The sequence below is a fragment of the Primulina tabacum genome, chromosome 8 (genome assembly GCF_025594145.1).
Source record: "Primulina tabacum isolate GXHZ01 chromosome 8, ASM2559414v2, whole genome shotgun sequence".
NCBI lineage: Eukaryota > Viridiplantae > Streptophyta > Magnoliopsida > Lamiales > Gesneriaceae > Primulina > Primulina tabacum.
Window position 1 is genome coordinate 1618329 of NC_134557.1, and position 14433 is coordinate 1632761.

Consider the following 14433-nt stretch of genomic DNA (forward strand, 5'->3'; position numbering starts at 1 on the left):
TTGTTCATGAAATGTTTTGATACTATGAACTATAATACTAGAGGAAAGCAATGCCATGATATGTATTCCTTGAGTGTTCTTTGTTTTAACATGATGTATCGACTTAAATCACATGCCCTTTTTATCATTCAAGAAAATATGATCAGGCATCACTTTGCATTTTATTTTTTATGTGGTGATATGATGGTTGATGTTCTATATTAAATTTTCCATTTGGGAATCTTTTTGCGAATGGTTTTGTTTTTTGTTTTCCTGTGAAGACTTGAAGAGAATTTGAGGAGAGAAAAGAAAACAGCTGAACTCAAGTAACATCTAAAAGTCGAATGGGCTTTAGGTATGGTCGCTATATACGGTAACATCTATTAAATCGGAGTATACTTGAAAACCGTAGTTTGATCGGAACATATTTTGGAGGGTCGTTGGTAAACACGTCCTCTCGAAGATTTTGCTTGGTTGTTTTTTGTGTTAAAATTAGGCTGCTTATTAAAGCAACCAATATTACAAGATAAGTAAAATTTATGTTACTGATCATTATTCAAAATCACAACTAATTATTAGGGATATATATATATATATATATATATATTAGATACAATTTACTAAGTGATTTTTATTATATTTTTAACAAATTATAATTTGAGATGAGCGTAAAAATTTACAATGACAGTGAATACTCTTAAGTTCTTTAAGTAAGCATAGATATTATTATTTAAGACAAAAAGTCTGCTTTTTGCCCCTAAAAACCAAACAATAATTAATATCATGTTAATACCACAATTTTATTTTGTTTCACAATATACTATTACATCATTGCTGTTAAATTTTTATATTATCTTTTTTAAAACTTTAATCAGCACCCCGCGCGAGTCATCATGTACAAACAGAGTGGATAAGGTGAAACAGTAGTATCAGTAACTAAGCAAAGCATGGCCATGGCCGATGCTTCAAGAATCCTCCAAACGACACTGATTCCCAGCTTTTCCCAGAACCCATCTCACTGCAGAACCAAAAATCTTTCCCACTACTACTGCTCCGTCAAAAGATTCCACCGGATTCGGTGCTCATCATTATATACGGCCGCTACTGACAGTGAGAGCGCAGCCGGAACCATCGCCGTTACGTGGGGTTGCGATATTGACTCGGTACAAAATGCTTCGGCTCTGCAGCAATGGCTGTCGGACTGTGGCCTGCCTCGCCAGAAGATGGCCATACAGAAAGTCCAAGTAGGGGAGCGGGGCCTGGTGGCTATGAAGAATATTAGGAAGGGTGAAAAACTGCTTTTTGTGCCTCCTTCGCTCTTCATCACTGCTGATTCTGTACGTTTTGATGGTTCTCTCTTTTTGGGTTTTGATTGATTCAGTCTTCGGAAAAGTTGGATTTTTTCACTCTTGAGTTTGAGCGTGGTTAATTGATTTGGTGGAGATGTTACTTAACTCCTTGATTGCAATATATTTGAAGTGTTTTAAGGAGGAGAATGAAAGAAAACTTGCCTCCCTAGTTATGATGCTTTGTAAAAATGAAGATTTTTGTTTAAGAGATTATCATGTATCTGAGATGGAATATGTGTAGTGATGTAGTGTATAGGGTTTCTATCCGTATACTGTCTTCTGACCATTGAATATATCACAATGTGCATTTTGAATGCAATCATTCGTGGAGTAAATTTCACAGATAATTTCTGAAGAAAACTGCACGCCATAATGTCTTCTTGGCATTTGATTTCTGGAGGCTATATAAAAATCCTGGGCATAAGTGTTTAAAATATAAAAATCAATAGCAATTTACCATTAAATAAATGGTTTTCAAATAATATCATTATCTCACTGCTAGTATTTCATCTGAGCAGCTGGTTATTTGAAATTTTCTTGTAGAACCTAGTGAGATAGCCTCTTCCGCCAAGAAACTTCATTAATTCTTTAATAATTAGAATATTAGATTATTTCCTGCAATTGAATTAATTTTCTTTTATTACATAGTCTGTCTGTCTGTATTACCGACTTATCCCTACTCTGGTTCTGGAGCTGTGAATGACAGGAGTGGAGCTGTCAAGAGGCAGGTGAGGTACTAAAACAGTACAGCGTACCAGATTGGCCACTGCTTGCCACCTACTTGATTAGTGAGGCAAGTCTAACAAACTCTTCAAAATGGAGTAACTACATATCAGCCTTACCGAGACAACCATATTCACTTCTGTACTGGTAAGCTTTATTTGGTGGTCTGAACGATATTTGTTTTTTTTCAATATTATGTTTGCTCCAGGCTCAGAAGGTTTCTCTACAGCAACTCCATGTAATTTCAGGACACGCTCAGAGCTAGACAGATATCTTGAAGCCTCGCAGATAAGACAACGGGCAATTGAAAGGATCAATGATGTTACTGGAACGTATGGGTTCTTTTCTCTATTTCTCTGCACATGAACTACATATGGATCTACTTTGTTACCACTGTTTTATTGCTATATAATGAAACTTAAGGTTCAATAATTTTTTTGTGCTTGCTTATTGCTTCATTACATCATAATATCTTATGCAGGTATAATGACTTGAGACTCAGGATATTTTCCAAGCATCCTAGTTTATTCCCAGAAGAGGTATGCATCCATTATAATGGTTATATATGTGACACTGAAATTTGTAAACCATTTATCAATTTTTTGTTGGATAAATATTAAGTTTTCATATGACAAAATTATGGAAACTAGAGAAATAAATGGGGTGCAAGAGTCAGGCTCAACTCTCCCATGCCCTTGTCCTAACTCTTGTTCAAAGAGAAGATAAAAAGATAATTGGTTATTAATTATGGCCATGCCATTGATTATAATGTCTCTTTTTGGTTAATTGCAAAATGATTAGTGATAGTTCCACATGTTATGTTCCCCTTTCAATGTGTATTCACTGTCCTATTATCTTTGCTTTGTTTGTTGCGCTTGAGTTTGCGCTAGATTTTTATAATTTTTTTTTGGCAACTTGTATTTTTTCTGCTCTAGCGTATACACATTGAGCTTATACATGTGATGGGTGTTACAATAGGTATTCAACATGGAGACATTTAAATGGTCATTTGGCATTCTTTTCTCTCGCTTGGTAAGTGATTTTTCTATTATGGAAGCTACAGTTTAATCTCAAATTGCTTTTATTTGTACAATCGCACCACCAACAGAGACAGAGGGAGAACGAGAGGTCAAAGGAAATGGAGGGAAAATAGATAGATTGATAAGGTTTTTATGCTCCTTGTAAGATGCAATTATGTTGTTATTCTTAGATTTGTCTAGTTGAACTCAAATCCATGAAAATTATGGTTGTTATGGAAACAGGTCCGGTTACCATCCATGGATGGAAGGGTTGCTTTGGTTCCTTGGGCAGATATGCTGAATCATAGTTGTGAGGTATCACTGTTTTTTTTGGTTCCCCTAAACGTACTTGAAGTGAACTATAATTTTGATGGATTATTTTATTGATCTAGGTGGAAACATTTCTAGATTACGATAAATCTTCTCAGGGAGTTGTGTTCACTACAGATCGAGCTTATCAGCCAGGTGAGCAGGTACGAGCTACCAGCGTGTTAATATTATCATTTTTATCAACATTCATGAGTAACCAACTTCAGGAATAACTCGATCCTTTCGGATATCGTATGCCATTTTGCTTATATTCATTCCCAATGTCCATGTATTACGGTTTTGATCATAATTTAAATAATTTTGGTAAAACAAATGCTTTCCATTAAAATGAATCGATGTAGTTTTAGTAAAAGAGATCAAAATATTTTCTCAATTCATTCATGTTCAATTTTTCCTGGATAAATTGCATCAACCTTCCATGTGTTATTTTTTTATTTCATAAATTCCCTTAATGAAAAGTCAATAAGCTAAAAATTGAAACCCCCTGCTAAAAACTAACTAGCTACCCCTTAGTTACCCCTTCGTAATGCTAATTTTTTTTTATAGCTAAAACCCCTATGCAATAATTTATTTAGCTAAAACCCCTTTTGTTTTAATAAATTTGTAGTTGAGATCTCCTACCATAATTTTTTTGCGGTACACATTTTTTTAAGCTCCTATATATGAAATTACATTAAAAAAATTAAAAAATTTCTAGTTTTGAACTGGCGTTCTGAATGCAATGAAATATATATTTCTTTTTCTACTTGATTTTGGCAAAATCAATCTTTAAATAATCTTTGAAACTTTTAATGTGTTATGAACAAGAAAGAAAGAGTTGTATATATTTTTCTGATACATTCGAAAATCATTTTAAATTTCAGACACTTCAGTTTTCGCATACATCCATGTATGGACACTTAAAAATACATGTTTCACAAAAAGTATGTTTCAGAGAAGTTTTAGTTACAAATAATTTATGGGGTTTGTATACGAGTTTGAGCTTAAAATTTAACATAGGATAACTTAGTTATTTTTTTCTAGGGGTTTCACCTTCAGATTAAAAGTGTAAGCGGTTTTCTTTGATATTTCACATGGGGTTTTTTGAAAATTTTAAAAAATACGAGGGCGTTTTGTAGCTTACCCTTTTTTCGTCTGTTTTAGTATTAAGACCGTGGGATAGGGGTTGAGTTAAATATGTTTGGGTTCTCTTTAAGAGTTTGCTCCATATTTCTATTTGAAACTTTATGCGTGCCAGATAATCTGTAGTCGTAGACTTGTAGTTTTTTTCAGGGTAAATTCCCTTCTTCTGTTGAATGATCACAGAAATCTTCAAGCATAGAAGATAATCTCTTTTATATATCAGATGATAAGATCATACATGAGGCAATAGTGTCATTGGTATGTAAGTTGTGCATGGTTTTATGCAGGTTTTTATATCGTATGGAAGGAAATCTAATGGAGAGCTTTTGCTTTCCTATGGATTTGTTCCTCGAGAAGGCACCAATCCTCGTGACTCGGTTGAGTTGTCATTGTCAATAAAAAAATCAGACAAATGTTACAACGAGAAATTTGAAGCTTTGAAGAAGCAGGGCCTGTCAGCGTTAGTGCTTGAAAATGACTCTCATTTTCTTGCTGGAACAAAATTTCATATCAAAAATATGTTTTCTATACGATTCCTCAATAAGATACTCATCTGTGAATTACCATCTGCTGTTAACAGGTCACATTGTTATCCCTTACAAATAACAGGTTGGCCGGTGGAATTGATGGCATATGCTTGTCTAGCTGTAAGCCCACCGAGTATGAGAAGCCAGTTTGATGAGGTCAGATGAACTATCTGAGTGCGTTTTTGTCCTTGCCATACTCAACACAAGCACACGAGCATCGCTACGTTGAAAGTTAGGAAGTGTAAGTAACTTGAGCTTGTGCCATTTCACATGCTCAAGCTTGACTTAAAAATCAAACTCGAGCTAAACTCATTGTGCTCAACACCGAGAAGTTTAAGCACAAGATCTTGAGCTCGCGAGCTGGCTCATGGGTTGTTTGGCAAGCTCGTGAACTTTATGAACCGTGTTGTAAAAACTTTATTATAAAATTATTACAAATGTAGTATTAAACTTATGAGCCTGCTCAAGAGCTTTTAAAAAGGTAAATGTGAACTCGAACTCAATCTCAAAACACCTCAAACTCAATTTAGCTTGTGTTGAGTGACTCAATAGACTTATGAACTGGTTCAATCAGACTTACACCTTAATGAAGTAGGATGACTTGGACGGGATCTAGATAGATTTATATAGGACCTCCAAAAGATCAACGTGATCTGACTGGTGCCACATGCATGATAAAGACGGTAGGTTTTGATAATAAGAGAACTCTCACAACAAACGTTTACAGATGGCTGCTGCAGCATCAAATAAGACTACATTGAAGAAGGATACAAGATACCCTGAAATAGAAGAAGAAGCACTGCAATTTATTTTGGATGCTTGTGAGGCTGGTATATCCAAGTATTCCAAGTTTCTTCAAGTAAGTGCATTATATTTCTTCCCAAAGCAATAATTAAACAACGTTTTATGGCAACTGTAAATTAGGGTTTTTCACTAAATATATGTTCTAATAGATTACTCGGTTTACCTTTTATATGACAGGAAAGTGGAACAATGGATTTAGATGTGACAAATCCAAAACTCTTGAACCGAAAAGTGTTCCTGAAACAGCTAGCAGTGGATTTATGTACAAGCGAACAAAGAATATTGTTCCGGGCACAATATGTAAGAAGTCTCTTGATCTTGACGGCTAACAGCTTCTCTTATTTAACAATCTAAACAAAATAATACATTAACTGGGAGTACTCAAATCCTGCATATTTTTTCTGTCTATTTTAAATCAATAGTTCTTCCGAAAAATTTATATTCGTTTTTTTCCTTAATCATCATTTTATCACTTTTCAGATGCATGGAGCACAGAATATACGTATAATCTGTCATTTGATTACTTTTCAAATGCATGAAGCACAGATAATACGTATAATCATCCCTCTTTTCAATGTTCAAACAATGTCATAGCAGATGACTTTGGATTCAACATTATTTATCAATAGAACATACTGCCGTATTTAATGTTAATCATTTCATTTTTGCAAGTGCACAAAGCACTGATACATATGCTTCAACAGGGTTGGTGCATTCGAGCTCAACTCGACCTCAAATTCAATGCTTGAGTTTGGTTGAGGAGTAATTTTCAAGCTCTGGCTTGATTCTAGGATTTTTAACATCACTCAAGCTCGACTTTTTTGAGTATCAATCTAGCTCGAGTGTGGCAATACATTAACTAGAGTATCCTTAAATAAAAAAAAACAATAGCTCAAGCTCGAGTATTTGAGCTTTGAACAGAGATGCTCCTGCTGAACTCAAGTTGCTATTCGGGCTACTTGAACTTGCTTGCAACCACCAACCCTATGCAGAATATAAAGTTGATATTCTTCTTGTTGTTTCTTACTGACGTGACGATCGTCATCTTCCTTTTGGTTTTGTACACCAGATACTGAGAAGGAGGTTGAGAGATATTAGAAGTGGCGAATTGAGGGCTCTCAAGATTTTCAACGGCTTCAGAAAGTTCTTCAATTGAGAAATCATATGTAGGATTTGAGTTGGCTACTATCTGCAAAAATTGTATGTACTTTATGGCTTATAGATAAGTGTTGATGCGGCTTAAGGTTTATCTGCCGTATATTATGATCTTTCTTGAGATTTTCTTCTGTATAAATGATGATCCAGATATAATGTTCAGTCATTTGATAGTACTCTACCATAAAATTGTTTCGTAATTTCTACGTTTCGGAATCCATTGGAGATAAAACTATGTTCGCATGATGTTAAGATTGATGGATAATACAGAAGATAATAAAAGGTGGCCAGTTTAATTATTTGTTAATATATTTACCAATATGTTATTAATACATTACGGCATTTTGGACCCAATGTGGGTTCTTTTGAAATTTTGCAGGAGATTTCAATTTATTTGCAATTAGATAAAGTCGTGATTTGCAAACTCTTTGGATTACACAATGAACCGAGTCAGCATTGATTAATAGTTGAAATTACTGAATTTTAATAACGATCTTATCTATTTTATAACTATATTATTTGGATTGCATAATGAACCGAGTCAGCATTTATTAATAGTTGAAATTACTTAAATTTAAGAACGATCTTATCTATTTTATAACTATATTACTTGTCCATCTTTATTGTTATTTTATAAATAAATAAATAAGTGGAAGTACATGTTCTCGAGGTGAAGTTGTAGTTCCAATATCTGTTTAACGAGTCTGCTATTAAATGCCACAAAATTGTGACTAGTCGATTCACTTGCCATTAAAACATTAATTAGCTTCAACAATCAAGTACAATTTATTCAACTCACCCGATAAAAAAAAACATGCAAATCTAAACTGGAGATGTTACGAACAAATATAGATGCTTCAGTGTCCATTTCTTCCATAGAGCCAAACAATTGCAGATTAAGCCTCATACTTACCAAAAAAGCTGGGTATCTGGTTACAGAAGCTCTACAACGAGGGCTGAAGCACCTCCTCCTCCATTGCAAACACCACCAACGCCGTATTTACCATTCTTCTGCTTCAATACCTAAGACAACAATATCTCATCATTTTAATGAATTTTGCATGTCATCTTGTTCCAGCAACATTGTAATATGCAAATAGCACTTCCTCATTTGATGACCTACCAGTATCCACACAAATTTCAAGAAGAATAATGTAAATTAATTGAATACTTGGTAAAAGGGAAAATATACCCCCAAAAGTGAGACCAGGATACGAGCTCCACTGCAACCTAGAGGATGGCCCAAGGCTACAGCTCCACCATGAATGTTAATTTTTTCCTTCAAAATATTTCATCACTAATTTCAAGGTTGGTAGTTACATGATATATGGCCAAACGGAAAGATGACATTTTGTAAAGAACGGAATTTAGTGGAGGAGTTGAGAAAGTTTGAAGTTGGCACACTCACAGGACCAATACCAAGAAGCTTCTGATTTGCAAGAGCAACAACCTACACGAGGGTCACAAGGTAGAGCGCTAAGTAAGAACAACGGATTCATAGTCAGCAAACTATTTTCTCACTTAGGCAAATGAAGGAGCTTAATGGCATACTGCAAAGGCTTCGTTAATCTCATAATAGTCTATTTGAGATGCTTCTAAACCAGCATTTGAAATTGCTTTTGGAATTGCAAGTGCAGGTGCGGTTGTAAATAGTTCAGGTGCCTGCATAATGTGCTCCCATTTTTAGAGACTTAAAATGAGAACAACAAATTTTTTAGATTCTTTCAAAGGTCATAAACACACAAGATTACCTGAGCAGCATCAGCATATCCTGAGATCTTTGCAATGACATCCAGACCAAGCTTCACAGCCTTCTCTCCACTGACTAAAATGAGAGCAGCAGCACCATCGCTGAAAATAAAATTTTATGTCAACCGTTGATTAAACAAAGAAATTACCATTCAACATTCTGAGAAACAAGGCTTAAATGTGAATTTAAACTACCCAACGCCTAAGATAATTAGCATGATTTTGGAAGACCGGTTAGCATTGGATTCAGTCCCTTTGTTAAATCAAAGTGACACATTTGCAGTAAACATGAAATTCCTTGAATAAAATTGAAAGGATCATCAGTATGTTTATATCAATTACTGATATTTCCAAGGAAATTGCAATGAAACACTTAGTTTTGTTACCCCATTTTACTTGCAAGTTGCAATCAATGAAAGCAGCGTCAAAAGCGGAAAATAATCATGTAGCCATACAGAAAAGTAGTGTAAAATTAAATGTGAGGTTATGCTTCAATCCATAATTAATATAGAAGAGGGCAAGGATTTTCAACCATTCTCACTAAAAAGGTTATAAAATCTCCATTTTGTTACATTGCAGTACAGCACAATTCAAAGTGATGAAGCTCAAAAGACCTTATGCTAGAAGCATTGCCTGCTGTTACTGTACCACCTGTCTCCTTAAAACTTGGTCTCAGTTTCCTCAATTTTGCAGCATCAAACTGACAGGATATAAAACAGTTAGTAAAAACAATCTCTTTTATGAAGAAATGCAGGTATAAATCATGAGAATCTAGCATATGGATGTAGACACACAAAAGATAACACTCTTCATCTTTCTAACTTGAGGGTGGATGCCCATCCATATTTCCTATGAAAAAACTGCTTTTTCTTTGGAGGCGCAACAGTTGCAGAAAAACTCTACCACATCAGGAGGGGGGAAGGCGGGAATGATCTTTTTTTCTTGGACATAGTGATTGACTTTTGTTTGGTCAACAATGTGACCCTAAAATTTTAACTACTACCTTTACTTCTTGGATATCCTTTAAAGTGTTTGATTACTTAATAGACCTTAAAAAATTTCTGATATTTATGTTGGGACACTTGTCAAGGAGTGGGTTGATGACGGTGACCAAATTAAGAGAAATCTAGGCTTAACCGAAAGACAAAACCTTGTGCTCCAATGTATTCATAGAAAAGAACAGATGGGTGAATTCACCTTTCCCAAACCTTCATCCTTGTCAACAATTGTGGATGGCTTTCCTCTACCCCCAGACACTTCAACCTGCAAGCACAAGATTATGTTTATAATGCACGATAAAAGAAAAGTGAGTTACATCAACAAACTATTATCTTACAGGAACAATCTCCCATGCAAAAGCACCACCATCTTGAGCAGCAATTCCACGCTCAAAGCTCTGAACTGCATAATTGTCCTGTGAGATTGAGTGTTTAAGTATCAACTCCTCTGGACATAAGCGGCATATTTTTTAATTAATAAAATCAAAGAATGAAAGCAAAATGGTTTTGTTCAGTATAGTCACCTATTTTCCCTTTATGAATAGTTTTTTAAAAAACCGCCAAAGAAGGCAGTGAAATTTATAAACAAAATAAAGTAGCAGATGGTGGGGGACTTAACCAAGATCTCCGTGAAAAAGATTAGATGTAAATAAATTAGATGAATACTCTAAGTTTGTTTCCGAAAACAAATTCTCACCCCAAGAATATAAACACATAGTATCCTTCTTTTTTCCAAAATCAAAATTTCCCTCGTTGTCACATGAATCTCCCGATATAATCATTATTCTTAACTAAAGCTTTCGTCATTTCCAAGAACATTCTATTATTAGGTTATATTAAAATGTAAAATACACTATTTTAAAATTATTTTGTCCTGCTATTGTGATTTCTCTAAAAAACCGAACACATACTTTATTCTCCTAAAGCATTATCTCCCAAACTTCCCAACACAAAACAAACATTGTGGTATTTTTTTGATATAGACTAGATCAAATATATTCATCAAACCAAAGGAATAATATAAATGAACCTGCTCTTCTCTCGTAACATTATGGTGTTCGGCACATAATTCAGCACAAACTCCCATGCCAAAATCATTATAAACATCCCATAATCCATCTTTCAACATTCCATCAACAAGGGAATCGTGTCCAAGTCGTGATCCCTTCCTGAAATATAAAGAGATCCAGCAAATATTTACACAAATTCAATCACGTTGACGCAAAACTCTAATCATCTGCCAATCATTTTACCGGTAATACAAAAAAGAATGAAGTTTTTTTGTTGTTTAAGAAATCAGTGGTGCTTTATATCAAAGCTGGCTTCAGGACAACATCAATCTTTGGTCAAAGTTATACAAGAAAATGAAAAAGTACAATGATAATAACACGGGCTTGATAAAAACGCCGAAAATACAAAAGCAGATTGCAGTTCCGATTTCAATCCGAGGATCATTTTTACTGAGACGTTGCAAGAGAAATACAAAGCAAGCCACTTTGTTCTGGAGTACCAACCTTGCTTCTGCCAAGTACTTTGGGACATTAGACATGCTTTCCATGCCACCAGCCACAACAACATCATTGATGCCCAACTGGATACTTTGTGCAGCAAGCATTGTTGCTGTAGTGAAAAAGGAATATTTTACATTCTCCTGGATAAATGCATTAGTAGATTTTTGTCCAAGCATCAATTGATATGTGTCAAACCTTTCATCCCTGAGGCACAGACCTTGTTGACTGTGGTACAGATCACCGTGTTCGGGATCCCTGCACCTAATGCCGCCTGCCTGGCAGGAGCCTGTCCTAAGTTTGCACTGAGTACATTTCCAAAGAAAACTTCTTGTACAAGTGATGGATCAATATTTGCTCTCTTCAGAGCACCTAAAACCCAGAAGGTGAAAACAACATTATTAAGAAACAACAAATCTTATAATCAAAAGCATCACATATCCATTTCAAAGATAGCGTGTAGAGGTTTTTAATGTTACTTGCAATCGCTATAGACCCAAGCTTTGTTGCTGATAATGACGAAAGAGAACCAAGAAATCCACCCATCGGTGTCCGGGCAACTCCAACGACGCAGACATCTATTAATATTTCATATATCAGATGAAAGCAAGCAAATATGTAGTAGCAAGTGTTTATTAGCAGAATTCACAGTTCAAAAAATAAATGTGTTGCATCAGATATAAAGAAACCAGATAAAATTTAGAATGCTTATTCTCAAAGGTAGTGAATTGTTAAAAATTATTACTGCTATGCACCTCAAGCTTTTAATAGATCGGCAAGAGTGCAAGACATAACAGTAATTGAAAAAAAATTCCATCCATAGATTTATTAATGACAGTCAGTATAAAACCAAGTAGCCCATTAACCAAATGAGGTAAGGTTTGAAGGCTATGGGCCTGTGGCTATAAACAGGAGTGATTCTTCTTCATTTTCAGACACATTGGAGATAACAAGAATTGACAATGTTTGGACCAGAATGATACCCACCCAGAGAGGGAGAAAGCCAAGACTTCGCAAAGTATTCAAGAGTTCCAAATCCTCTCAACAAAAACAATTCAACCATTCAACAAGTCCAGGTTTAGAGAAGTCAATCAGAACATGAAAGCCTATTGTTGCCGCCTATATATTTTTAATGAAAATTTTTTATTCTTCACCATATCAATTTTTGTTGATATCAACATTATTTTTTTCCTATCAAAAATTCCTTTTGAAGGACCAAAATAGCTTCTCAGAAGAGTCTTGAGCACAAAGAAAAGCAATATATTAACGAAGAAAGGAAACTGAGGAAAACATTAAACTGAAAGACTGGAAAACCAAATCAACAAGATTAAGCAGAAAAACACACGAGTGCCCAAACGCAGTAAAAAAAGCCGAGGGATGGAAACGAACGCTTGCAATAGCACGTATATATAGTAAAAAGATACCTCTAGGCTTAATTGAATCCCCTGCTGCTGCTGGAGCCATGATCAACTTAGCCTTTGTTTAGATACTGCTTTGAAGTATCAAAAAAATTTATTTCGATCGAAGACTACATATTATATAAGAACATGTCATGCAGCACGAGCTTTAATTTTACCAAAAAAAGACAAAAACAAAAGAAGAAGCTTACGATACAACATTACATCACTGAGTAGACATTCGGTGACATATACTCCCGACTTGTCATGGATCCACAAACAAAACGATATTCTTATCGTGCAATTAACACAACAGACACATCAATTCATTCACTCACACGATATTATACGAGCAAAATTGCAGATCTCTGTCACGCAATACGATCTAGTACAGAGAAAGCTTAAAAATGCATCACCGATCCAAAAATTAGATCCATTCCCAAGCATAGAAACCAAAAAGGACACAAACACAAACAATTCAGTATCGATATTTTGCATCATCTCATCAAATGTAAATGCCGGGATACCTAAAGAAACGGGCGGTAGAAACGAGAAAGTGAGCAACAGTCACAAATGGTAAGCACTGAAAGTTTGGTGTATATCTCGTATATATATAGCGGTGAGTGACGAGGCTCCCACTCTGCATAGTGTACTATTTCAATTTTCGTGCTTCTCACGAGCTGCGCAGTAAAAAAGCGTGTTTTTCCCTTCACGTACCAGGAGTTTTCAAATGAAAGATTGATTCATATGATTATCACTTTTATTTACAGGTTAATATTAATTTCGATTAATTTATTTAGGTACTGTCAAATGGGAAGGATGAAAATGTATGATTTCGAGTTTTTGGTTTTAAAAATGTTTAGGTAAAAATTTGTGTGAAACGGTCTCACGAGTCGTATTTTGTAAGACGAATCTCTTATTTGAGTCATCCATGAAAAAAATTTATTTTTTATGCTAAGAGTATTACTTTTTATTGTAAATATCGATATCTCACATATAAAGATTCGTGATATCATCTCAGAGGAGAGACACTCTTTAAGTTTAATAATATCTAAATTTAATTTTTTTTATATTATATTTATATTTCAATTTACTATCTCATATTTATTTTTTTTATCTAATTAATCAAGCTGGACTTAGCAAGAACAAATGAAAAATTGTAAAATATATCGTGAAAGGACAATTAAGTTTTACATTTTATTTAAAATAGTTTATCATATCAGTATATCTATAATGTTCATAAAGTCGATGGTCGAATATTAATCATATTTTCTGAATTTTTTTAACAAAATAACAGCGACAAACACGTTATTTCGCACAATTTTTTAACATAACATGTGTGTACCCATCGCCACTAGTCTACTAATTAGTGTGGTAGGCGCAAAAACATGAAATAATTTCCTAACGTTTTGGGTATATATGGGTATGAAACCGAGGGTTTGGTCCAATGGTTTCATCGAAATTCTTCAGTATTGACTCAAATTCGAGTTTTTCACACCTTTAAATAAGGATATCAAAAAAAATATATTACTGATTCTACCATAGAGATGAACGATAATTAATTATGATAATAACATAGTTGAAAAATATATATATTTATGGATCAGATCAACCGATTTTATATGTATAAATATAATATAAAAATTGCTAAAATAAACGTATTAGCCTAGACCAAAGAAATCAATACCCAAGTTTATTTTGAACACTAAAATTGAGTGGTGGAAGATGATTATCAACAATTGAGTGCGCATTTATTTAAATTTAAATAAAGTA

At 34.4% G+C, this 14433-nt stretch overlaps 2 protein-coding genes across 2 annotated transcripts; one reads left to right on the forward strand and one right to left on the reverse strand.

The window, feature by feature from the left end:
* The first annotated feature begins 841 nt into the window (after nucleotides 1–841).
* On the forward strand, nucleotides 842–7134 carry LOC142552771 (ribulose-1,5 bisphosphate carboxylase/oxygenase large subunit N-methyltransferase, chloroplastic). The gene is made up of 12 exons (XM_075662584.1): nucleotides 842–1316; nucleotides 2035–2198; nucleotides 2300–2383; nucleotides 2533–2590; nucleotides 3030–3083; nucleotides 3314–3385; nucleotides 3463–3543; nucleotides 4810–4982; nucleotides 5103–5205; nucleotides 5777–5908; nucleotides 6031–6153; nucleotides 6923–7134. Exons 1-12 carry the CDS (start codon nucleotides 927–929, stop codon nucleotides 7007–7009), a joined length of 1521 nt encoding a protein of 506 aa, XP_075518699.1. The 5' UTR covers nucleotides 842–926; the 3' UTR covers nucleotides 7010–7134.
* A 583-nt stretch (nucleotides 7135–7717) lies between these two features.
* LOC142552772 (acetyl-CoA acetyltransferase 2) lies at nucleotides 7718–13336 on the reverse strand. The gene is made up of 14 exons (XM_075662585.1): nucleotides 13188–13336; nucleotides 12688–12752; nucleotides 11743–11841; nucleotides 11462–11635; nucleotides 11270–11375; nucleotides 10786–10924; nucleotides 10094–10171; nucleotides 9955–10020; nucleotides 9372–9457; nucleotides 8760–8859; nucleotides 8560–8670; nucleotides 8417–8458; nucleotides 8201–8287; nucleotides 7718–8031 (listed from the first exon to the last, which is right to left on the reverse strand). Exons 2-14 carry the CDS (start codon nucleotides 12725–12727, stop codon nucleotides 7942–7944), a joined length of 1218 nt encoding a protein of 405 aa, XP_075518700.1. The 5' UTR covers nucleotides 12728–12752; nucleotides 13188–13336; the 3' UTR covers nucleotides 7718–7941.
* Between the last annotated feature and the right edge of the window lie 1097 nt (nucleotides 13337–14433).

Excerpts from the sequence above, each read along its gene's own strand:
- LOC142552771 (XM_075662584.1), top strand. The coding sequence starts at position 927 with ATGGCCATGGCCGATGCTTCAAGAATCCTCCAAACGACACTGATTCCC. Across the intron at positions 2,384-2,532 it reads ATCAATGATGTTACTGGAAC|GTATAATGACTTGAGACTCA; the intron begins GTATGGGTTCTT and ends TATCTTATGCAG. Across the intron at positions 3,544-4,809 it reads CTTATCAGCCAGGTGAGCAG|GTTTTTATATCGTATGGAAG; the intron begins GTACGAGCTACC and ends GGTTTTATGCAG.
- LOC142552772 (XM_075662585.1), bottom strand. The coding sequence starts at position 12,727 with ATGGCTCCAGCAGCAGCAGGGGATTCAATTAAGCCTAGAG. Across the intron at positions 11,842-12,687 it reads GGATTCAATTAAGCCTAGAG|ATGTCTGCGTCGTTGGAGTT; the intron begins GTATCTTTTTAC and ends AAATATTAATAG. Across the intron at positions 8,860-9,371 it reads GGCAATGCTTCTAGCATAAG|CGATGGTGCTGCTGCTCTCA; the intron begins GTCTTTTGAGCT and ends TTTTATTTTCAG.